This window comes from Diabrotica undecimpunctata, chromosome 6 (assembly GCF_040954645.1).
Source record: "Diabrotica undecimpunctata isolate CICGRU chromosome 6, icDiaUnde3, whole genome shotgun sequence".
Classification (NCBI taxonomy): Eukaryota; Metazoa; Arthropoda; class Insecta; order Coleoptera; family Chrysomelidae; genus Diabrotica; species Diabrotica undecimpunctata.
This window is the reverse complement of record NC_092808.1, coordinates 27779967-27807630: the sequence shown is the minus strand read 5'-3', so window position 1 is coordinate 27807630 and position 27664 is coordinate 27779967. Positions and strand designations below refer to the sequence as shown.

The 27664-nt window shown below is 34.8% G+C and overlaps 1 protein-coding gene across 1 annotated transcript in view; it reads right to left on the bottom strand.

Moving 5' to 3' along the window:
* Nucleotides 1-27664, bottom strand: part of by (focal adhesion protein tensin) — a 726462-nt gene that overhangs the window by 150433 nt on the left and 548365 nt on the right. The window contains exons 10-11 of the mRNA XM_072536011.1: nucleotides 17118-17333; nucleotides 14884-15060 (exon numbers count right to left, since the gene is read on the bottom strand). Of these exons, the coding sequence (XP_072392112.1) occupies nucleotides 14884-15060; nucleotides 17118-17333 (393 nt within the window). The remainder of the gene's footprint in view (nucleotides 1-14883; nucleotides 15061-17117; nucleotides 17334-27664) is intronic.

The following is a 27664-nucleotide window of genomic DNA, read 5'->3' as shown; positions in this document are numbered from 1 at the left end:
TAAGCAGTCTCATTTCCGCTACATGTATTCGTTGTTCCTCTTTGTATTTAACTGCCCAACATTTAGTTCCGTACATCATAGCTGGTCTTATGGCTGCTTTATAGAATTTTCTCTTCAGCTTCATTAGAATTTTTCTGTCACACAACACACCACTCGCTTCCTTCCAGTTCATCCATCCAACCCTAATTCTACTGCATGCATCTCCATCTATTCCCCCATTACTCTGTGAAAAATAGGTACTTAAAACTATTACTTTTCTCAATCATTTCACCATCCAAATATATCATTTTATTTGTACCAACTCCATCTTTAAATGAACATTACAAATACTCTGTTTTTGTCTTACTAAGTTTTAAACCTTTTTCCTCAAGAGCTTGTCACCACTGTTCCGCTTTTTGTTCTAAGTCGCTTACACTATTTCCTACTAACACTACACACTACATCATCAGCATACATTAAGCACCACGGGATATTACCCTGTAGTTTCGCTGTTATTTGTTCCAGAACTAATGAGAATAAATAAGCACCGAGCCTTATTTATTCTTGGAGGAGGGAGTTGTTACTCCCTCATACAGTCCCTCACAATCTTTTCATATTCACCGGGGACTCCTTTCTTATTGAGTGCCCACCAAAGTATCTCTCGAGGAACTCTACCATATGCTTTCTTAAGATCCATAAATACCATATAAGCGTTTGTTTCTTTATTCCTGTATTTTTCCATTGTTGATGGAAGACCGAACAAATTGGAAAAAAGTTGTACAGTCAGCCAAGACCTACCCAGGGTTGTAGCGCTACGTGATGATGATGTATTTTTTCCATTAACCGCCGTGTAATGAAAATTGCGTCTGTTGTTGATCTGCCTTGTTTAAAGCCAAACTGATTATCGGATATTTCGGTTTCTTCACGTATCCGTCTGTCAATTACTCTCCCATATTTTCATGGTGTGACTAAGTAGTTTTATGGCCCTGTAGTTTGTACATTGTTGTACATCTCCCTTGTTTTTGTAGACAGGTACTAATACATTGCTTCTCCATTCGTTTGGCATTTGTCCAACTTCCATAATTCTATTAGATAGACCTGTTAACCAATTTGTCCCTGTCTCTTCTGATGCTTTCCACACTTCACCAGGAATATCATCTGGTCCAACTGCTTTTCCTTTTTTTATATTTTGAATTGCTTGAGCCACTTCTTCGTTTGTTTTTTCAATCACCATTGTCATAATCAGTAATAACCCCGTTAATTAATAATATTTCAAGCAAACCTTATTAATTTTTATCCACACCATCCACAAAGCCAAAGATCTATTGAGATACCTAATCAGCGTAGTTCATACGTAACAATCAACTTATCAATAGCTTGTTTAATTCAAATCTTCCACTGGAAATCTTAGAGAAATCTAAGATAAGGAAAAATTTTTATAACTGGTGGCGTCAGAATTACTTAATGAAAGCACCACAAATAACAAACTGCTCCTGTCTTTCCTAAAGCTGCTCACACTTTCCCAGGAATTTATTTGTAGCCTATTTGTAGTTTATTTCCAATAAATAGAGTAGATAATAAAGAAATACCACAACGATATACTATCATAACCATATTATTTTATTACACAATTTTATGAAGCTGAACATGTAAATAATTTAGTCTTTTAATTTCATCTCTGAACTAACTAAATTCAAATTCGAATGGTTCTTTCTTTTTCTTTCTTGGTTCAAAGTTGCCTCCGTTGATATTTTCAATCGCAAATCGGATATACCAGTATTTTAAAACATTGTTTCAATTTCATTCCGTTCAGTTACTACATACATATATAAGTTCTGAAGAATCTGTTCCGCTCTTTTAGTAGCAACTCTAGCTTAAAGAAAAAGAATTAGTGGATCTATTTTCAGTGTTCACGGTAGATTAGGATTATTGCCAGCGCATCCGGTCTAGCCGAGAATCGATTGCATAATATACTCGGCCATTCACAAAAAAAAGTAAAAATCCAATTAAACTTGATTTTGCGGTTGGGGGAAATATTTAAAATACACTTAAGACGTATTTAAGATACAATACTGTAGCGGTAATAACGAACTGACTATGTAAAAATTGATAAAACAGATATTTTTAACGTTTAAATATTACAGGTGGTTTAGTTTTTTTGATGTTGCCTAAAATATTAATAATCAGTTAATTTCATAAGTTGGTATTGTGCAAAATCCGAATGAAAACACATATATGATAACAAAACATCAGAATACACCACAAAGATAAAAGTCGAAAGCTTACAGGATGAATCCACAAGATATCTATTCCAAAAAAAGAATAATCGAAAACACTAGAAATACATAAATATATCACAGAAAGTGATGGAGTCGAGGAAAGCTGGGCAAAAATTAGGGGAGTGTGATACGGCCCTAAAGGCCTTAATCAATCCATCTTGTTTTATTTTTCTATTCCTTATTTCAATTATTTTCTTCATATTAAATTTAAAGTAGGGATGTATATCTTTGGTTTAGTATAAATAAAATTTAAGCTTTTTTTCATATTTTGTGAAGTTGCCTGTGGACTTTGTGAGTTGTAAACCAGTGTTTTTTATTTAAAAGAGAAATTGGAGAAAATTGTGTTATTCTCTCCATTTTTTTAAGAAAAATTATAGTCATTTTTAGTTACCAGTAGAGCACATGTAACTTATTTTAGACATTTGGCCGCAGTTCAGATCTCTGTTTGCAAAGCCTGTGTTATGTAAATCCCGTTTTAAGGACTTATTCGTTGAGTCAGTTAACATTCAATTTATGACGGAAATTCAAAATCATAAAAGAATAAAAAAATAAAAAGGAATTAGTGTGGGAAGAAAGAAAAATGCGGATGTGTTACGATGAACAGAAACTAATTAAAAAGAGAGAGCAGATACAGCAGACAAAAAAAAGAATACTTAAAATTTCAACAGTGAGAGCCTTGAGATTAATTGCTGCGAAAAGATTAAGATTAAAAACACCAAATAATCAAATAAGAAATCTCTGTAAAGAAAGTATATCGTCCGATGGAGAAGACAGAGAAGGAATTGAACAGCGGTGTCGGGTCTTGTTTCTGATGTACAGTCATTATTGTCCTGCCAGTTTATTTGTCTTTTGTACTTGATCTGTCACGTCTCTCTACATGTCTCAATAGCTAAACAGTGTAATCCCAATGTATTGTTTTTAGAATTAATAATGCAGGGTAAAATCAGAAGTAATAGAGTAGAAGAGATACAGGTTAACGAATAACATCATGGCTAAACAGTCCTAGGTAATGAACCTATCTGTTTAGCAGTTAATAAAATTAATTGGACCAATGCGAGAAAGTCCAGATAAGACCGGCGCCTTGATTGAGCTTAACTGAGATATGTGTATATCACATACATTTTAGATTTTTTAAATATATTCAGTTACGAACTACATATGGTCCATCTTGCTTTATGGCATGGAAACGTGGACTTTGAAAAAAACATATATCAACAAACTTGAAGCATTTGAGATGTGGTCATTGAGAAGAATGATGCGCATACCTTGGGTGGATAGAGTTCGAAACGATGACGTCCTTAAGAGAGCCGGCGTGGAAAGAGAACTCTTTGAATTAATTAAAAAACGCAAGATTGGTTACCTTGGGCACATATTGAGAGGAGCAAAATATGAAATACCACAGTTAATCCTACAAGGGAAGATCGAAGGTAGGAGAGGAGCCGGCCGCAAACAATTATCCTGGTTAAGGAATATTAAAGAATGGACAGGAATACACAATACAGGCGAGCTGTGTCACGCCGCCAAGAACAGAATTCTAGTAATGAGATAGTCGCCTACGCACTTTGGTGTATGGCATGTTAAGAAGAAGAAGAAGTTACGAACTGTGAATAGGAAATTCGAAGATTAGTTCAGATGAACAGAACAACATGTCCAACCTCATCAAGATATGAAAAAACCAAAAATAAAACAAAAAATGTCTCCCAAACTTAGACCATTACCATATAGCAACATAACTGACATATTTGAGATGTGGCGTTGTAGAAGAATACTCCAAATACTTTGAATAGCACGAAGGACAGGCAGATCAGCTTTTGAAGAGGATACTATCCCACTACGTCTCCGTTTTTTATCACCTGTGTCGACGATGTATAGTCGCTACTAGGTTAGAGAAAATCGGAATAAAATAGAGGTAAATGGTGATCACCTATCATCAATCAGATGGAGACATTGGATAAACGATAGAGAGCTGACGTGCGTCAAGAGAGCAATAAGAACCCTGGAAAACATCAACCTTTATAATTACTAGACATCTGAGTGAATATGTACACAAAGAAAGAGGAATAGTAACGAAACCGGAGTATGGAGATCCAGGTACAACCATCAACTCTACCAACTTTTCAAAGAGATACCAATCTCAGAATTCGCTAACTTTCAGAAACTTCGATGGGCTGGTATGTATGAGAATTGAAACCAAAATATTACAGAAAAAAGGACCACGGAAAAGATAGGAGGATGAAGTGGCAGCGGACGCGCAAAATTCGCTAGAGGTAAGAACCTGTAGAAGATCGATGCGGGACCGGCAGTTTGAAGGAGGCCAAGGCTCGAATTGGGCTGTAGCGCCATTAGAGATAGAGAGAGAGAAAGATAAAGAGAGAGGGGGTAAGGAGAGAGAGGGAGAGAAAGCAGATTCGGCTACCAATATATAAATTATTATTTGTTAAGAATTTCCCAAGACATCCACAATTAAAAAGAATAATGCACGAAGAGATATTGAAGAAAGCATAGTTGCCAAACTTGTTAATAGTGGTTTAATTACAACGTCAATGGTTTTGTTGCAACTCTAATTCACTTTTTTGCAGAGTTGTACAGTATGGCGGTAATCACATGTAAATAAAGATGATAAATTTAATTTAAAGATGATAAAAAACAAAACAAAACGAATTTCTCATTCCGGTTCTGTTGGACAAACATAATTTCTGCACATATGTCTCATGATCTTGAAATCCAGATGAACGTGGGCGTTTGCCAATATGCCGAGATATGTAAACATTGGCGCCGATTTGTTTGATACAAATATCGAAACGTTAGAATTTAAAGGTCAAACATTTGTAGTTAAATTTAAACGATTGATATTCTGTATACATATTTTATATACTAACTTGTTGCTGAGAAAATGTTAGATGTATGACAAATTAAGTTATTTTTATTCTACATTTGTTTCAATTAACCTTTAGTTTCTTAATATCCGTACTAATGCATTTTAGAAGGTAATATAAACCAAGGTTATTAATGTAGTATTTAGAAACGTAATTGAAATCAAAGATTCGTCGCTTAGAATAAAAGAACCTTATAATCAACCGACATACATTTTACCATAAGGAGAAATTTAGAGGGATTATAATAGGGCCGCCGAAAAGATAGAGTTATCACGAAAACGGCATGCACTCGTTACGTGTTAAAAGCTCCAACTTCACAAGTTCGATTTGTACCACTCAAGAAAAGATGAAATCCTCGTTGCGGATGAGGTAAAACCCATATACTGAAAACTGCATTCTCTTGTAATTGTAATAATCGAACTATGGTATGAATTTGCAATTATACGATTGATTATATCGCATGAACGTGGTTTTTAAAGTTAAAGGTTTGAAATTTAAAAAAGATATGGCAACAAAAAATAACCTTTCTCTTTGTTTTAATTAACAACTTGATTACTATCGAAGTCGTCAGATGAAGATTTGTCCTCACCTTAATTAAAATAATCAAACGTTTTAACTGCTGCTCCACAATAAAATCTAGTTCCCACATCTCGGATATGATGCCATCTATGTGGTTGACGGCATTTTTCCAGGAATGCGATGAACCTATCATTATTCAACGCTTTATTGGAAATTACTTTTATGTCACTTAATTTAAATGTCGTATTTTTCTTGCAACTTTGCCCTTTACTTATGCCCCTATTAGCTGAATGGAAGTTAATTGGAAGATATACACAAAATATCTTTCATGCCACAGTGTGACAAACTCTAAGGGAACAAACGATCAATTTTAAATCTATATTCTAAATGCTTATTAAGTATGTTCTAGGTAGTAGATAAAATAAAAACCATTTTTTCATTTTTAGCAAATTCTTTAACAAAGCCACGACAAAAAAAATTAAAATAAGACTACAAATAGAAAGGAGACAAAAAAGAAGACAGAAAAAGGTACCAAAGTTTTTGCACTGTATTACTCTTCTTCTTCTTCTTCCTCTTTATAAGCAATTCTGCTTGTTCATTGGCGGATTAATACCTCTATGGAAGGTTGTCACTCCATCGTTTGCGTGGTCATCCGATACTTCTTCTGTTGATTGGTGACTTATCTTTTGCTATTTTGACGTCTCCGTTCGGCTCGCGGAGATAAGAATACGGCCGAGGTCAGAAGGCCCTGCCTGTCGTAAGAGGCGACTAATGGGTAGGAATTGAGCCATCGCTTGAGGTGTCGGGTTTGTAGAAACGCACACGGTCGCTTAGGTGACACGGTCATCGGTCTACATTCCTAGTATCCGAGACGAGACTCTCGTGGGAGTGGGACCACTCTACTTTCATTCCAAGAGAACCTGGCGAGGTTGAACGAGCTGGGCCCGTACATACCTCTCTTGGCCTTGCGTCAAGCGTGGTGTGGGTGCCCCGGCACGTACCCGTCAGGAGATTCAAGAGTGGTAGAGGAGAGATCCTCGGCGGCGACCTGTCTACGTGCGTGGTGGAAATTCCTCTGCCTGCTTCGCCTATCCGCCCGTGGGTGGGATAACGGGTAGGTGCGGTAATCGCAACAGGTACTACGGGGAAGGTGAAGCCCCACGAAACGTTTCTGGTATACGTGGCGTGGGACCTTCATTTTGGTGTCGGACTCGTAGGGGCAGTGGATTCGTTAACGGTCGTATAGCCGAAAGGCCAGGTAGACCAGGGTCCTGCCAGTTCTTTAATTTCCAGCGTATTTCCTGTAATTCTTCTCAGTACTCTCATCTCTGCCCTTTCCAGTAGCATTTGCGTTGTGGCTGTGCCGGGTCTTGATTCTGAGGCATATGTCATTATTGGTCTTACACTGGCTTTATAAATTCTTAATTTCATCTCAGTGTTACAGTGTCTGTTTCGCCATATAGTGTTATTAAGGCATCCTGCCAGTTTATTTGCTTTTTGTACATGATCTCTCAGTTTTTTGTCCAGGTCTCCATAGCTAGACAGTGTAATTCCTAGGTATTTTATTTCCATTACTTGTTCAATACTGATGCCATCAATTTCTATTTTACATCTGGTTGGTTCTTTGCTGACTACTATTGTTTTAGTTTTCTGAGATGAGATTGGGATATTAAATTCTTTTGCTCTTATGTTAAATATGTGGACCAGTCTTTGCAGACTATCTTCATCTTAGGCTATCCTCAATATTGCGTCGTCTGTGTAGTAGAGTATTTTGATTTCTTTGTTTCCCATTCTGTATCCGCTTCCTTTGTTAACGGTTTTGATGGTTTCATCCATGATCAAATTGAAGAGCATGGGGCTCAATGAATCCCCTTGTCTTATTCCGCTGCCTATTTCTAAAGGATCTGTAAGTTGGCCATCTATTCTGACTTCCATTTTGTTGTTTTGGTAGTTGTTTTTGATAGTTTTTATAATATTTAGGGGAACTTCTCTATTATAGAGAAGATGGATTACATCTTTGAGTTTTACTCTGTCAAACTATTTCTTTAGGTCAATCAGACACAGAAATGCTGGTCTATTATACTCTAGTGATTTCTCAGTAATTTGCTTTATAACGAATATTGCATCTGTACACGATCTTCCACTACGAAAACCCTGTTGTTCATCTACTAAACTTATCCTCTGATTTACTAGCACTTTTAAGATTTTAGTTGTAAGTTTTAGCGTAGTACTTAACAAGTTTATACCTCTGTAGTTTTCTGGCTGTTTTTTATCTCCTTTTTTGAATAGTAGAATTAGTTCGCTCGTTCTCCATTCTTCCGGTATTTTATTGTGTTTTATAATTTTTTTAATTAATGTTGGTAATTGTTCTGTCATTGCTGCTCTACAATATTTCAGTAACTCGTTTGATATCCCGTCTTCACCTGCTGCTTTTCTGTTCTTCAGGTTTTCAAGTATTTTCCGAACTTCCTGTACATTTATATTAAGTACTTCATTTGTGGTAATTTTTAGTTTTTCCGGTTCTAGCGTCGTTTGTTCTTCTTCTGCATATAGCTACTCGTCATCGGAATTAGTTTTATCGTAAACTGTTTCTTTGAGATAGTTAGTGTAAGTTGAGCTTAACTAATTATTGTTAAATAAACTTCATAGATATTTGCTCCAAACAATTTTTGTAAACGAACATATGATACAACATTATCTCCGTATGTCAGTAACTTTCATAATCTTTTTTGCTTCGGGTGTGATTTCGTATTCTAACGGCAGATATAACAAATCAAATGCAGTATGCCCGACGGTATAAGATAATTGGAAAAATCAATATTTTTCAATTGTGGTAATATTTTACGCAACATTTAGAATAAGACAACACATATGAAAGTGTCATGGCTATACGGACACTGCAAAAATTAGTGTCAATGGTTAAAATATTCTAATAATTATTTTAGAAAATTTTATGTATATATATATATATAAATATATATATATATATATATATATATATATATATATAAATATATATATATATATATATATATATATATATATATATATATATATTAAATGGCCAAATATATGGCCTAGGAGGACAAATTCGTTAAACTTCCCGTGCTCGAATCGGTATCAATAAAGTGTTATGATCATTTCGGCCTATCCCAGCCTCATCAGACACTTGGGCTGATACAAATTCAAACTCGGAAAGTCCAACGAATGTCTCCCAAAACTTCACTACAACAGTAGTTAGCTTACAAAGGCGCCACCTGCTTTGGCGGCCGTGAACGAAAGCGATATATATATGATAATATCGTTTTCTGTATCCTTTGCGCTATGCGAAATGTGTAAAAGATATATATATATATATATATATATATATATATATATATATATATATATATATTGTCATGATTCAAAAATTGTATGTGTTTCAATGCACTGGAAATATTAATTAAAAAAAAAAACCGAAACGATTATTGTATCTGTAGATAGATAGTTTTGATAGTGAAAATTAGAAATGTCAAGGGGATATCAGAGAACGAGAAAAATATAACAGAGGGCATCTTGGAAGAGATTTAAAAAGAGTGTGAAAGTGTTTGGTGTACGTTTGCTGAAGAGGTCTGAAAATGTAGAAGGGAAGATAAACTGTAAGTCATTTGTTTTAATAAATTGACTGGTTCGAGAAGATTTTCATCCTGATTTTTTTTTGTCCGAAGGGGACAAACTATTGCAGGTTTCATTGTAATATATTTAAACACATTTTGGAAGAAAAATTGGTTTTGTTATCAGAGGCCAGAAATTGACTGTTTTTTATCAGGAAATTTTTTTTACTTTTATGTAGAAAAGAACTTTCCATATAAAAGTATCGACTTTTTTTTACTTGGTTCCAAAGTCAGTTTTTGGTAAAAAAGTATAATTTTGTTTAACAAGGAAACTAGTAGTCATATTTCATTGTGGACTTTTGAAAATCAATAATAATTCCACAAGGAAACTAAGTTCCTGTAGTTGGCTGTATACCATGTATCACAAAAAATTTGTTAAAATGCTTTATAAAAGGTATATAAATTAAAAAAACCAATCGGGCTATGTCATGAAGACAAAACGTTTTCGGAATACATATTCCATCATCAGTGTCTAGGTGTACATGTTTTGAGCCACTAAATATCTGGGTAAAAACCCGTTAAAAGTTATAGGTTACAATTTAGTTTACATTATTTAGTCATATATATTTAATACAAAAAGCAATAGAAAAGAAAAAGGTATGCTCTATCATCTTCCTGGATTCAACACAACCGTTTGACAGGGTATGGCATGAAGGGCTGATGCAAAAATTGAAATTAACACTTCCAAAACAATTATCATTGTAATTAGAATGATGTTTTTTTATAGATTACCAGAAGGCAGTTGACAGAGTAAAACATGACAAATTAATGACTCTAATGCAAGAAATTGGAATTGACAACAAAGATCTTAGAATTATCAGAAACATTTACTACAATCAAAAGGCCAAAATCAAAATAGAAGACCAGTTAACTGATAAAATTGCAATAGAACGTGGAGTACGACAGGGCTGTATTTTGTCTCCATTGTTGTTCAATATTTATTCTGAATGGGTATTTAAGGAAGCTTTAGACGGTTGTACGAAAGGAATACTAATAAACGGTGAATTGTTGAATAACATTAGATATGCAGATGACACTATAGTTTTTGCCGATAATCTGAATGACTTACAGATATTAACAAATCGCATAACAGAAGTCAGCAACAGATACGGACTAGCTCTTAACATAAAGAAAACCAAATTTATGACAATTAGTAAAAAACCAATACTAAACGCTCAACTTACGATCAACCAACAGAATATCGAAAGAGGAGCAATATACATATCTAGGTACCAATTTAAATAGCCAATGGGACCACCCAACAGAAATTAAACAGAGAATAATAAAAGCAAAAGCAGCATTCGTTAGAATGAGAACCATTTTCAACAGTCGAGACATATCATTAAAAACAAAATGCCGTCTATTGAACTGCTACATATTCACAGTTCTGCTCTACGGAATGGAAGCGTGGACACTGACTGTTGCATCTATGAATCGGCTCGAAGCTTTCGAAATGTGGTGTTATAGGCGCATCTTACGTATATCCTGGGTTGACAGAGTTACTAATGTGGAGGTCCTGCATAGAATGGGGAAAGAATGTGAAATTCTCATGACCGTCAAAACTAAAAAGTTGGAATATCTAGGACATGTAATGAGAAATCAAGAACGTTACGGCCTTCGCCAGCTGATTCTCCAAGGGAAGTTAAATGGTAAGAGAGACACCGGGAAGATGACGCATTTCCTGGCTTCAAAATTTACGAAAGTGGTATAACACGACTACCACTGAACTGTTCCGCGCTGCAATAAACAAAGTAAAGATAGCCGTGATGATCGCAAACATCCAGAACGGATAGGCACTTTAAGAAGATTAGAATGATGATTACAAAGAGAGTATTTAGAATAAAACAAAAATATGCATATTCAAACCTCAAAGAAATTAAAGCAGGAGTGCCACAAGGAAGTGTACTCGGTCCGGCACTGTACCTTATATACACAAGCTACATGTTTCAGAAAAGAACACAACTGCTATCTTTGCTGATGACATTGTCATCTCAGCAGTAGGAGAAGATCACAATTATACAGCAAGAAAATTACAAGCATCAATGGACCAAATAAATACTTGGATAAAGATATAGAGAATTAAATTAAATGAAACAAAATCAGTACACGTAAACTTCACAAAGAAACACAGCAATATATGCATATACATCAGATGAACTTCCTGGCTTAATAGGATAAAGTCACCTAACGCATGAAGTTCAAGACCAATAGAACTAAATTCCTTAAGAAGACATTATTATTTGATCGAAGCATGTCTCGGAGAATGTCTCGGAGAACTGTATGAACTGTACGAATATCTGCTCTTTTATGTACCAAAAATGTATGAAAATATTTTGATGTGTTGATTTTGATATTAAATCTAGTAGCACTTTTAAAGTCACACAGTATGGCTACAATCTTCTCTCTTAACATTAGCGCCATTATACCGTAAACTGTCGACGTCATATCAATATAACAATTGTTTATTACTTATTTTAATTTTGATCATAGGCCTTTTTTAAGTCAATAAAAGTTATATGTAGATTTTCAAAGAATCAACCCTCTAGATGTATTAACGACGATGGCAATGTCCAAATCGCGGATATTGGGTACATACAGACATTATATAAACGAGTGGATACTAAAAAGAAAAAGGAGGTACGATAATTGTCAAAAGATGGAGTGACAACTTCCATAGAGGTGTAAATCCGCCAATGAACAAGCAGAATTGACAGGACGAAAAAGAAGAAGAGTTCCTTTGGTTTTTCGTTTAAGGTCCAATATCCTTGTCGAGCCGTTTATATCTCCCTTATTATTGATAATGACAAATCGGTCGTCGGTGCCGCGGTTTGAACATATTTACATATTTTTAAGTAATTCCATGACACGTAAAGGAGCATCACATGCTATACACATGTATATTACTTCCTTTTTAAATTTCAAATTTGCATTCACCGCCTGCATTTAAATCCGTTATAATCAAGCGTATAATGAAACATTTAACTGCACACCATAAAATGTTACATTCAAACAGTTTACACCCATAAATCAAAGACAATTGTTGACAGTGACCCGGAACACCCAAGAGTCCAGCCAAGTGGTGAATTTAAATCACTATCGTCATTATCAAATTTTGTACATATTAGGATATTTCAAATTTACGTTTGATAAAATTCAAAATAAGTCAATGTAAAATTCGACATCAGACATTAGTGACATCAGAAAATAAAAGTAGCGTAAGTTGTTTTGTTGAGAATGACAGTGGAGTAAATTACTGTACAATATGAGCACAATAATTTATAATTAAAAGCATAGTGACACTTAATTTATATAACAGATTTGAAGTGATCATGAACACTCAGATTCATCTAAATTTGTTGACGATGTAGACAGAGACTTAACCTGAAAAGAGATTACCTAAGATTAACCGAAAAATGTACGCACTCTATGTTGAAAAATGTTGTGAAAAATGATAAGAGACGTCCAGTTAAGAAACACTTTTACAGATATAAACATTCAATAAAAAATTGAACTTGCCTTTTTACATTCCTAAGAAAGATGTATGCAAATATTGCAATAAATACAAATTTAAAATGTCTTGTCCAGATTTGAGCTAGGATGATAACAGAATACTTGAAAGGCATCATGAGCTTCACCTAAGAAAGGCTGAACTACCTAGAGATTGCATAAAAAGTAATAAAAAAAACCAAAAACAATCAATATTTTGATTCTGGATATTTTTATGTATGGAATGAAACCACAGTCTGGAGAGGCTCACAAGACGTTCCTTCATATCGAATAAAGCACTTCAAACTTAATGCAAACAATAAAAAGCATGTAACTAGTTACATGCTGTGGACAGTCTGTGGAAGTCAAAATCGCAGCATGAATATGTGTTTGGCATTAATAAGATTTATTCAGAGTGATGAGAAAAACATCGATGTCAAAGATCTAAAGTTTTTGCTTTTTATGCCATTCATATTTGCCAAACGACGCTAATTTTGGCTGTCTAGAATCAGCAGCAAAATAAAAGATCATCTATGTTCCAGAAGACTGGCATGATATCATGGCAAAGTGTGGAAATAAAAAAAAGTTCACTCTAACTAAAATGAAAAATGAAGATTTTTTTGACTAATAATTTAGAGAGAAATATGAGCAAGGAGAGGAAAAACACTGTTAGCAACCCTATGAACTGGTTCCATAATGGAGCAGACTACAAAAAGATAATCCTTACGAAATATATATAAAGAAATATTGCAAAATATGTTGGAGTTTAATGTTCTAAACATAAAGCCGAACGAAATGAAAGGAAGAGCCGTTGCTTTAAAGAATGTGCCATACGAAAAATTTTATCCATCACAGAGACCTGTTGAGGAGTTAAAAAAGCAAGACATGATCGATCTGCTACCGTTTATTCCTCCTGAGCATCACACGTTTTTCTTGTACCTAAATACCGTAGATGATATTAAAGATAATATTGCACCTTTGCCATAAAACAGTATCTGTTGGAAAACCAAAAATGAATGTAATGTATTCAACGTGCTAATAATGTTCATATTTAATGATCAATACAACTCATTGCTTTTCCAGATTCAAGTCGTTATAATTGAATTTACATTGCGCATGTTTAGAATGAAAGTGACTTAAGTCAATCTAGCCCAATTATTTGTATTGTATATGAAATATGTAGAATTCATATTTCTAGATTAGATTGACCAGTTAAACTTTGACATTTTTCAGGTATTTGTATTGTAATATCGTTTTATTTGATTTTTTAAAACGATTTTAACAAATTCCTCAGACATGTCTTAAATTGACTTATGCCACTTTCATTTTCACTGCCTCAATTGTAAATAGGAATACTATATAAAATATTATGTACTATTGTATAAAATATTTTCAATGTAAGAATCAGTCTAGAAACAGGCATTAATTGTATGCTGAATTATTCTTATTACCATAATAATACTAGTAAATACACGACCACTCAAATGATTAAACAATGAAGAACTGAAAAAAATTTCAAGGGAGGTAGTACATAAGCATTTGGTTACGGTATAATTTTTGCAGTGTAGTCTTCAAGCTGGAAATTATACGGTCTCTACTATCAGGTGTGCATTTGCATCCAGCCTAGGGGCAGTTCATTATTTTCTTGAGAAATATTCAGGAAAAGTCCTATCGTGCAATCTCAACGCATAGCTAATTAGATTACGTTGTATCTGATTGTCACGAAAGATACTGTTTACAGGGTGGAAACAAATCAAATACTCAAATAATTTTGAGGGTACTTTGATAGTAAAACATTTTTTTCGATTATTCGTTACATCGTTAGTATGAACACTTTTAGCAAATCAAGAATGATGGCATTATCTTCTTCGTAATTGCCTTACATTATTACAACAATAGCGTTCTGATCTTTTAAGTCGGTGTAGTAAGAATCTCCTATCCATGGTCAGTTTCTTATCTTATTCAGCGACGGGACGATATACATCTATCTTAAAAGGCCATACTCAATTTTGAGCCTAGGGTGTTTTATAGAATCTTTTAAAGACCTATCATTGTTTTCTAATTATAATGTTAAAATTATACAGGACTTACCATCATCATAATCTTCTGAGTCCTCATATTCCTCCAACAGCGGACTATCTGCTCTCGTTATAGGATCGTCGCTATGTATGAAAGGTACAGCAGGCGTTGGAGCCGGTACTGGATGCCGGCCTTCTGGACCTGGTGAAAAATGAAGCTCAACAGCGCCGTCCAAGGGAAATCTAGGATCTATAAACAGAAATTAAAAGTTACGGATGAACACTAAAATCAAATTTAAGGAAATTGTTTAGGAATTTATTAATCTAGAGAGGCAGCTGCAGATTTCCAAGTGTTTTTCTACGACAAAAATTACAAAACAATATTCACTATTTTTCTTACCTTATCTTATCTTAATATAAGTATTCGTTATCCCCTCCCCTTTCATTTAACATACCACACGCTTCAATCGGACCAATAACAACGGAGATATGTTTGTTTCTCTGTCTTAATATATTCGATATCCCCTCTCCTTTATAACAAGACCTCCTACGAACTCGGAATCAGCCTTTTACTTGACTTCAATTATTTAAAAATACTCTATGAATGTAAAATGACAGAAGACATTAAAAAGGAAAATAAGATTTGACAGCTGCGGAAAAGAAGAAGATTTGACAAACAGAAAAAGAAGATGTGACAGCTGATGGTTTCGGAAAATAATGCAGATTTTACACGGAAAAGAAGAAGAATTGGCAGCTAAATAATTTGGAAATTAATGTAGATTTAAAAATGGCGGATGACTAGTGACGACTAGCGAATAAAAGTTGAACTATGACAGTCTGTAATGCAGATTCCTTCGACGTAATAGCATCGGCCATATTGATGCGGGGCTTGGCTAAGGTTCATGTTCGGCCAGTAATGGAGATTTAACGCTTACCGGCAGTGACGTCAGAATTGGACATCTCCGAAACCGACCGCTAGTCTGATCCAAGAGACAGGCGGAATACACAACCCAGACACAGGCTGTGGGGCTATGCATTATACACAGACGGATCTAAAACTGTAGAAACGTCTGGTCTAGGATAAACAGTATTGGTGGAAATATAAACCTTTGTACTCCACTAGGAGAATTTACCTATGTATTTCAGGCAGAGATTTTTGCACTGTGTATTATATGATAATATGAGTGCTTTCGAACTGAAGCTGGAAATATATATTTTACGGACGTCCACTAATCGGGTACAGAAGTACTGCGGAACAGACGTAGAAATTAGCTCATAATCGTTAGGCTCCCTTACTGGACATGAACCACTCAGGAAACGTCTGCATACAATGGGGCTGTGTCATGCAGACTTTACTTCCATACTTTGTAATAAAGTTTAGCTGTCGATAGACGATTTCTTCAAAGTAGGAAATAGAAATCGGAAATCATTTTCCGAAGTTGGAGCGTATGCCTGAATAATATTCATGTTAAATTGATGTAGCATTAATTACAACATTATCCAATATTCATATAAAACTAAGAACACGCTTATTAACTTCTTTAGTGATTATATAGCTACGGCGTTCTTGTTTTTTGCAGTTATATCTTCGCCGAATTGGGCCATCTAACTTCGCTGCAGCCCTAGATGTTATTGTTGAGTAGTCGCAGCTTAACTTTGATATTCATTTTCCGGCTATGAAATAGACTTCGCAAATTTCGTATAATAATCTTCTCATGTGTTAGTTTAAATTTGTGTGGCAGCCGAGTGGTTTAAATTTTATCATTCCTCTACTCGTAAAGGGTACTCGAGCCCCCTAACTAGACTTAATCTACTGTAACTATTCTGAGGATACGATAATTAGATATTTACAATATTATTAAGAGTATATAGCAGTGAGGTATACAGTATTGCACAAACAACAGTAACAATACTGACGACAATAAAGATGGACTAATTTGACAGTGTAGAAAGAAAAGGAAGACCTGAAATAATAGCCATTTCTCATATCTTCATAAAAAAAGTGCGCGTTCAAAAGAGTAAAGTCACACTCTTAATGAACGAAAGTTCACTACACAAACAAAAGCTTAAGAACACAAAGTGAACAAAGAAAAGGAAAATTAGAAGAAGCTGAATAGTGTAAATAAAATGTGTAAATACCGACAGGGAAAAAGATTTAGGGAATATTGTCTAGGAGGAGAGAATTTGGTGGCGGTTTGAAATGGAAATTAAATTTCTTGATATGATTCATTTAGTTTAAATTAAAAAAGCATAAAGCGATGCTAGTCTCATTTAATCTACACAACTATAGAATAGCATTATACTAACCGTTGCAAGCAAAATCTAACTCTTGCCTAGTAAAACTCAAGGTGTGATCTGAAACAGCGCACGTATGGAACTGACAAGCAAAAATAGTTTCTCTTCCTACTTCTCCCCGGTGGTAACATTTGATGAGAATATCCCCTCTAAGTTGTAAGCCTTTTCTTCCATCTCCCGTGACATTCACTGTGAATTGGCTGATGCCACTTGATATAGAATAAATGCCTGAAATAAAAAAGTAAATTTAAAAGTTGGTAAAAAAATTACCATAAGTTTGATTATAAAAAAACTGATTTGGTTATTTCTTGATTCAGGTTATTTCTCGATTACTTCATTGATTCCTTACTTTTCTTCTTGCGCAATGTAAAAATTGCATTATTAGGCGCAATAAATCTAATAGACTCATTATTCAATATCATTTAATTAAAATCTATAAATAAAACTACCATCCTATATGGAAAATCAAATATATGAAATGAAGTTCAAATTATCATTTTTTCACAAAAAAATACAAAGATTAAAAAGACTAACAATGTTCGAAAGAAACACATGCTAGGGCATAGCATCCAGAGTATAAATAATATGCGCCGCATGCTTCCCTGAACAGTCGCCTACCAACCCCGTCTTTGAACAAGGCATCCCCAAACGAGTTCAATCGGTAAACGAAACATCGGGATGCCTTGCGCAGACTGAAAATTCGGTAGAAAAACGGGAAACAAAATTCTTAGCTAAAAGCGATAAGAACCACTTAAAATAACATGCAGAGGCAGTATAGTAAAAAAAAACAAATAATGGGATGATGAAAAGGCTTCTTATAGGCTTCTTTGTTCTGCATCGCTTTCTGTATCAGATAGTTGGATGTTACCGCTCCTAGCCTTGATATTACATTCTTCCGTTCTTTTTGGAGACTAGTGCAAGCAAAAATGCAGTGTTCTGTGTCATCTATGACGCTATAATCTATACGCAAATCATTTGTGGTCTTCTTTATTCTATATGTATACGATCTAAAGGCGCCATGGCCGGTAACAAATTATGTAAAATAATAATTTAACCTTCTGAACCTACAATTGGACCATGTTACCACATCAATGATTAACAATTTGGTCCATTAAGCCTTCGCCGTTTGTCCCTCCCATTTATTTTGCCATATTTCGAGATATATGATCTCTCTTCGATATCCGGTATCCGGTAGATGATCCATCCCTTTGTTGTAGAGTTTCTCTTTCATAGCTAGGAGTTCAACCTGGAGCGTATTATGACTCGCAGGGCAGTCGTAGAAGTAGTTCAGTACGCGCCTGCTACCTTTACTTGTGACTTTCTTTGTGCCTTTGTAAGCAGTTCTTTATATTTACCTATGCTCACGGATTGGTAGCATATGAGGCGCCGTATAAAAGGGTGAGGGTAGAATGTACAGCTTGAAGGTACATTCTTCTTTTGAGGGTACTTGGACCGCCGATGTTTTCTTCTGCTGTATGGACTACTTTCATCAGGTGCTTTGTAGATCTTAGACCTGTATATAGTTGAATGCTTAGATATATAGGCTCTATCCTTTGTATTACTTATTAAAAAAGTCATATTTGGACTGGTCTAGAGCTCACCAAGATCAAAATTTCTGTTTTTTCCGTTGCAACTCTAGATCTTGTTTTACCATCCATCTGTTGACTTTTCTGCAACGTCGTATTGATCCTAGTACGGGTCCTTGCGGTACATCTGCGGATGTTTTCAGGATCATCAGTTTTGCCACTTGGACGTACCGACATACCTCCCACTAGTCCTTAATTATATTGATCAAATAATTCACATTTGGATGTGACCCTAGTTGGCTGAGTTGAATTCGTTTCTCATCACGAGGGCGGCCCATTTCTTCCTCGTTCTTTTTACAGTGTCAGTTATTTCTTTTAGCGCATTGATGAAAGATGTATATTTTCTAAATCTGTACTGTGTGTTAGATGTGCTTCTCTGTATTTCGTCTTCTAGGCGATTTTACATTAGATTTTCATAAAATTTTCCCGGGCTTTCTAGAAGGCAGATCGGCCTGTAAGAGTTGGCAATCTCGACTGCTCTGCCCGGTTTAAATATTAACATCACTCTTGCCTGCTTAATCTCTTTAAAAAACATTTGTTTCTGGAGGAGTTAATTCATTTGTCTATATCATGATTTTTATCGTCTCAGGTGGCACACCGTCAGGACCAGCCGCTTTTTCTAATTTTATACTTTTCGTTGCTATTGCTATCATAAATGGTCAGGTCGAACGTTGAAGTTATTTTAAGTGAACTGTTGCAGGAGCTTAGCACGAAATAAGGTATTAGCTATTTCCTTCCTTCCGTCTTTTTATCGTCAAAGGCTATCTTCTTCCTTTCGTCAAAGGCTATATGGGGTCTCTGTTCTTAATCTTTTTGTGACAATCCTATAGGTTTCCCTCCATACATTGTAATACTACTGTGTGCTTTTTAATTTGCTTGTAATTTTCAGTGTGTTGTGCCTGAGTCTAAAAGATTCAGCTATCTTGTTTTGGATCACGTCATTCCACCAATATGGCACTGTGTATGTAACGTCCTCGGTGGTGTTACATTTACGCATTATTAATTGTCGGTCGCAAATCTTGGAATTAGCTAGTAATATCTTCGTGTAGGTTACTTATCTTTCTTTTACAAGCTTCTTTATTGAAGGTTCCTTTTTTCGGCCGATCTTCGTGACCTTGATACCGATTGGAAAAAGAATCGTTTAAATAATACAAGAATATTTTTGTTAAGGCAAGAGGAACAACTGACTGGAAAAAATATCATTCGCAGACACAACCATAAAAAATTATTGCATTCTACAATAAAACAACACATAGCTATCCTACTAGAACTAAATGTAAGAGAAGAACAACTGCCTTCAGTAATAAGCTGCCAGGGGCGATGTTTCCGATTTAATAATAGTTTTGTTCTGAAGCTATTTTCTTGTAACATGTTAAAGTAATTACTATTTAAATGGGAATAAGCCACAATTAAAGGTTAAAGTAAGTTTATTGACGTTTCAATTTCCACTTCGGAAATCGTTCTCAAAATACAAACATTAGTGTTTTTTTAACCTTCCTTTAATTGTGGCTTATTCCCATTTAAATAGTAATTGTTTTTATAGTTTTATGTAAATATTAAATCTTTTAGATATAAAGGTATGTCTTAACTGTACTTTATAAACAAACGTTAAGTACGTTAATAAATAAAACAAAACTTGGGGTGTACATATTTCCATCCCCATTGGTATTTAATGTAAGTTTTTGACCTCGGGTATTTATTACCATCACATAATTCTCCTATGGTATAGTTTATTTTTATGAACGAGAGAGTAAATAGCATAATTTTAACTGGTACCTCCGACCACTCCATGGGCGTGCTCAAGATTAATTGAAAAATTACTTTGAATAATTGTAAAAAATAAATGAATTATTTCAGTGTTATAAAGTGTTATGTGTATGTAAACAAAAGTGACCTCTTTTATCACACACTATATTAGAACTGACTGGTCTACATTAAAAAGGGTTTTAAAAAATTCACATTTTTTTTAATTTTTAAAAATTACAAAAGAGAAAAAGAGTTTTTAAAACCGTCTAAGGTATGTTAAATAGATGAATAAAAATATTAATATAAAACTTACAGCTACTTGTTACAAATCCAAATCAGATTCAGAAGATGAACTTTCAGAACCAAGATTTATAATAACTGGCTCGATCATTTTATCAGTAATATTGTCCAGCTTCCACATTTTTTCCTCTTCTTTAATAGTGTGATTTACTGCCTTTTCCCAGTTTTCAGGTTTTACATTATTTACGGCCTCCAAAAACAACTGTTTAACATCATGAATTTTAAAAGTGGTATTTTTTCTTGAAACTTCACTCTTTATCTGTGCCCATACCAGTTCAATCGGGTTTAATTCACAATGATATGGTGGGGATCTAAGTACTGTCATTCCACGATTTTTGGCAATTTCATCAATTTCGTATTTTTAAAATTTTTCTTTATGAAGGGCACACAACGAATAAAGTTCCTTTCTTATAGATCCGGGATGGTACGTAATATTTTTTGAACTCAGCCAATTCTGCAAGTCTTTTTTTAACCACTTGGTTGTGGGCAGTCCTTCTATAAGTCTGGAGTGATAACTTGCATTATCCATTACTATTACACAGTTCTTAGGAAGAAGATCTATCATTTGTTCGAACCATTCTTGAAAGACATCAGCGTTCATGTCTTCATGGTAGTCACCGGTACGAGTTGATTCAAAAGTTAATAAACCACCTTCAACAAAACCGTCTGAACTGCCAATGTGTACTAATATCAGCCTGCGTCCCTTTCCTGATGGTGGGTTTAAACCAGTAGATAAGTTATTTACAAAAGCGTGCCTTTGACTTGTAACAGTTTCATCCTGCCAAAATTTATTTGGTGTATGACCCTCGTTGATCCATGTTTCATCAAGATAAAATATTTTTCTTTTTTGGTTTCTCATTTCCTTTATGGTTCTTAGAAAATGTCTTCTCCATATGACAATATCGCTTCTTTCTAATAAAATAGACTTTCTGGGATTCTTTTTCCAGCGGAAGCCTATTTCTTTTAAAAGTTTCCATAACGTACTTCGACTCATTTCTGGGTAATCCTTATCATCTCGAACTGAGACAAGAACTTTATCCAATGTTGGAAATTCTTGTCTAAAGAAGAATTCATGCACTTTCCGTCGAAGTCCTTCTTTAAAATGATATTCTATTTGAAATTTTGGTTTCCCTGGAGCATTACGTGGCATTTGAAAACTACCACATTTCTCTTCTTTAATAACTCTGTAAATCGTAGATTTCCCAACACCAAGTGTACTGCTAACTAACTCAACGGTCTCATCAACACTTTCACATAAACGTTTGCCTGTAAATGATTTAAAACAATTAAATATTAATGTTTTTTCATTAACTGTTAAAGGACCAATTTTTCGGCGTTTACACGGCACTTCCAAATTTTCCATAACACTAGTATACACAATAAACTGCACCTTGCAACTGAAGTACCTACTTTTAGTGAACTGTTAAGAATTTTGAATACGCCACTTGGACCTTCCTACAAAATGGAAAAACCCACTATCACATTTTCTGTGGAATAAGTTTAGAAGGTAATTATCTAGTCAATTACTGTCGTAGATTCCTGGAATTAAAGAATTAAATGTTTGATTGTTGAAACCCTTACTTCGTGGAATGCACTCATTTCAGATAAAATAAAACGTTTTATTTTATCTAAAGAATTAAACTTTATTTTGCAAATAGGTAGGTACTTATTAAACTTTTATTGGTTATATATAACCAATAAAATAAACATCTTACATTTCTTGCAAATTCATTAGTACCTGTTAACCTCCATCACTCCGACACTGGCAACCTTATTTAGGGATTAGTAACCCTCACAACTATTGTATTCTATTCTGCTCCAACCTTTATACCTGGTGGTCATAGTCAATTTAAAATTGTTTTCCTATATACTTCTGTAAACTTGTTGACAAATATCTGTTTTTCATTGAGTCACCCGTATCAACAGTTTAGGGATTTGCATACATAATTTATTGTTTTATTACTCTCTCATACATAAAAATACACTATAGTTGCTGGGTTAATTGAGTAGCTCTGTAACTATCCGTGTCGGTCCCAATCCCGGATAAAGGAGGAGGGTTTGCGTCAGAAAGGGCATCCGGAAGTAAAAACCTTGCTAAAACCATGGAAAGAAGGAATATGTAGAATATGTCGAGATTACAACTATGCGAGACGAAGGATAAAGCTGTTAGAAGTTAATGGAAGGGAAGTAAAGGAAAACCGAAGAGAAGATGGAAAAAGTGTGTGGCAGAGAACTTGAGAGAGAAAGGTTTAGGTAATGGACAGAAATGAATTTCGGCTAAGTGTAAGGAACAGCGACTCCTGAAAAGGGAAAAGCTAAGAAAGAAGAAAAAGAAGATTTATCATCACATAATTTACATAACATTTACATAACTTTTACATAAAATTTATCGTTTTTTATTGTCTTTTAAACGTCTAAAGCTTCTCTTACATAACTTCTGCTAGACACTATATTTTGTTATATCTCATTTGTGGTTAAATTTTCTATTGTTAGTAGATACATTTCTTCTATAATTAATATTAAGTAGGATCGTTTGACAACTGATTATATTATATACCTCTTCTAATACGTTCGTAGATTCATGTTCAGCTGCTGATAAATCGTATTTTTTCCTGAGAGAAAATATAGTTAAAATATTAGGCGAAAATTAGTTAATGTGTGATGTTTCTGTACTTAATTTCTATATTACTGTTTATTTATTACTATGTTTAGTACTTTAAATTACCTCAAAATCGTTATATTCGTTTTATATAACGTAATTACAACGAAAAAGCATTATATGAGCAATAAAAGCTTGTAATATAAGCACGTTATAGGAATTCACATTATTCGTTTTTATTTAAATCGTATAAAATCTAATGTAATTGTAACTTAATATGACGAGATGACAATGTGCATAAAACATCTACAGTGACGGCACATGTGCTAATCGTCTAGTAAACAGAATTAATCGTTGACATTTTGCAACCAAATACAACCGAATAACGTAACCAACGAAGCGAATTTAAATCCACGTACATTATTCAGTCTTTATCGGTTTAGAAAATCGTGAGGATTTATTTGTATGGCGCTAAAGCTGCTGTCAATCATGCTTCGTTTATCAAACAAAGCGGAGAAAATAAAAGGACAAGAAGAAACACGCGACTCTATTATCGCACTCAAAGAGCACGAAATGTTTTACCCTGTTTTTCAAGCGGTTTTTAACTTTAGTTAAAGTTTGAAACTTGTAATATCCGTTATTACATAGAGCTATTAAAAATCAATAAACATTCAAACTGAGGTAGCATACCTATTAAATTTTTCCCAACAATATTATCATGTTGTTATGTAGTTATGTATGTATGTGTTATGTATTGTTATGTAGTTTTTTAAATTATTAATTATTGTTAAAAATAATTAAAAATATTAACTAGCCACTTGGAATCACCAGTTTAACATTCAGCTGCTGCGCACTGTTAGAGAGTAGTTAGGACCTTTTGTTTAAGAAGGGACATGTTTTCAAAAGAAGGAGAGGTGTAAGATGATTAATTTAGCAATGTATTTCCGACATACATACTTAGTAGTCCTGAAACAGAAAATAATATAAACGACTTAAATATTAAATTTACAAATGCCTTACTGGAAAGTCAAAATTAATTCTGTCCTAGAACTTAAAAAGAAGAGAAATGAGAAGCGAGACGGAAACTAAAACCGACGAACTACAAAAATTAAATAAAGAATTATCCAAAGCTGTTAGACAAGACACTCGAAAATATAACCAAGAACAAATCGAACATACCATTGAGAACAATAGAAGTAGGAAAGTATTGAGAAAAAGACTAAGAACTGGGACAAGGCAGATAATAAGGATTAGACATAGAAATGGTCATCTTACAACCAACAAAGAGGAAACCCTTAAAATAGTTGAAGACTTCTACAAATTGCCGTACATAAGCCAACACAAAGCACATAGCAGAGAAGATCAAGTACCAGAAATATTAACAAGGAAAAAGGACATTGTCAGCCAAGGATCAGAACTACTACCGGAAATTACAATAGACGAAATAAAACAAGCCCTAAGAAAAGCTAAGAATAACAAATCTCCAGGCGAAGAATGTGTAGTTGCTGATGCAATCAAAATCGGAGGCACTTACCTACTTAAGAAAATAAAAAGCCTTTTAACATGTGCCTTTTGGACAGTAATATACTCGACAAATGGTACAATGTTGAGGTAATTCTATTGTACAAAAAAGGAGATCCCCATGAATTTGAAAACTACAGACCTATACAGTCCTTCTTAGTCACCTATACAAACTCCTTACAAGAATAGTAACGAATCGTCTTGAGAAAAAACTTGATTTCTTTCAGCCAATAGAGCAAGCGGGATTTCGTACCGGATTTGGAACAAATGATCACCTACAGAGCATTAAAACGGTAATAGAAAAGATTATCGAATACAATCGACTACTCGCTCTGACTTTTGTATATTTTCATAAAGCCTTTGACACGGTAGAATTTGACAAAATCCTGGAAGCACTACAAGCATGCCACATTGACTACCGATATACAAAATTAATTTACAATACATACAAGAACGCAACTATGTCGGTGAAACTACATAAAAACACGGATCGTATCCCAATCGGCAGAGAAGTCCGACAGGGTGATACCTTATCGCCTAAACTGTTTACCGCAGTACTAGAACATAATAATAATAGTCTCCCGTTTTATACCGCTTCGCGGCTTTGGGAGTATAGCAGGGTAGTCTGCTATATCTAGGGCCTACGGTATACAAGGAAGGTAACATGGCCAGTGCTACGCTTCAACCGCCTATTATTACCCCTGGTTTTACCCAAGGTACTCATTTTATTCAGGCTGAGTCGACCTGGGGCCTATAGACATTTTTAAAAATGTCTAGTTGTTCTTGCCGGCGGTAGGATTCGAACTCCGGACCACCGGCATGCGAGGCAAGCATCCTACCGCTTGCGCTACGCAGGCCCCAGTACTAGAACATGCTTGTAAAAAACTTAACTGAGAAAAGAAAGGCCTGAACATTGACGGTAGAAGATTAACAAATTTGAAATTCGCAGACGACATAGTTTTGTTCTCGGACAACCTCAAGGAGATATGTACATGAACTTCAATTAGTGTGTGCTAGTGTGGGTCTTACAATAAACATCTCCAAAACAAAATTCATGACAAACCTAGTACCTAAAAGAAATATCAATATTGGAGAAAACGACGTAGAGCTGGTAGAAAAATACATATTATATCTTGGACACGAAATAAATATTACAAGAGACAACCAAACATACTAACTACGAAGGAGAATAAACCTAGTTTGGGTAGCGTATGAAAAATTTAACGACATCTTTAAAAACGATATACCAATTTTAAAACGTAAAACATTTGACCAATGTGTGTTGCCTGTGATGACCTATGTTGCCGAAACTTTGACATAACAGCTACAACTTCTAAAACGCTGCAAATAGCTCCGAGGAAAATGGAAAGATCAATGCTGAGTATATCGCTTCGTGACCGAGTTAGAAATGAAGACTTAAGACGAAGAACAGGAGTTACCGATGTAATTTCCCGAATTGCCACACTGAAATGGAACTGGGTCGGACATGTCGCCCGAATCAGTGATGAAAGGTGGACAAAGAGATTGCTTGAGTGGAGGCCAAGGTTAGACAAAAGAAGTAGAGGAACACTCCCTACTCGTTGGACTGATGATCTCAAGAAAATGTCAAGAAATTGGTTGAAAAGTGCTCAAGATAGAGCACAATGGACAAAAATGAGGGAGGTCTATGTCCAGCAATGGACGCAACGGGCTGGGTGATGATGATGATGTTTTCAAAAAACTGATCCTCCCTACGAAGTCAACTTTCAATTGGATCCTCGAATCTTATTCAGTAACTACACCTACATGCAGGCTAAACGAGGTTAGAGTAGCCAGATGAGAAACTTTGGCTGCACAAAACTGGTAGCAGCAGTTGGCTGCACAAAACTTACCTTGGATAAAACTTTTCTGGTCGTGAATCAGAGACCACACGACATACTGCAATCTGCATACTGCAGTATGTTTTACAAACAAAATTTCGGATTAGTCATGGGCTCATTCTTTCTCCATTATTAGCAGATATATTTATTGAAGATTTCGAGTAAAACATTGTGCACAAACAACTGACAGTATGGTGAAATTGTGTAGATCATGTAAGCACTGAATAAACTGATGGACATCAACAGTAAAGAAGAATCAATCATCATGGAAAAAGAAAACAACAAGTCACTTCCTTTTCTGGATGTTAACCACATAAGAGGAATCAGGACATGAAACCAAAGTTTACATAAAACCAACACCCACCAACTTACTATTTACTCCAGTTTTCAGAGACGGAAACGTCACCGAACCTCTTAAAGACATACGAATAAGCTGAATTTTGTTTAAATGATACTTTTGGAATCCCAAAAAAGATGCAAAAAAAAGTTTGCCACTCCTACCCTCGGGCTTCCCTCTAAAACCGCCCCTCGCAAAAGGGAAAACGAAAAACATATCGATTTGCCAATAATCTGTACGCCACAGAAAATAAAAAGTTTCAAAGGAGAAAGCTGAGATAATTTTGAACAAAAATGTTAACAAGCACTTTTTCTGTAGAATTAATCATTCTTTCAGGACGGCTGCGTTGGATAGGACATGTAGAAAGAATGGAAGAAGGCGAAATACCAAACAAAATATTCAAAAAGATGCCAGTAGGAAAAAGAACAAGAGGAAGACCGAAGCTGAGATACTTAGAACAAATAGAAAATGATATAACAACCTTAAAAATAAAAAACTGGTGAAAAAAAGCACGAAAGAGATCAGAATGGAGAAGAATCCTGGACCAGGAGAGACCCAAGAGAGGTTGTCGAGCCAGTGATGATGATGATGAATCATTCTCTCAGACAAAA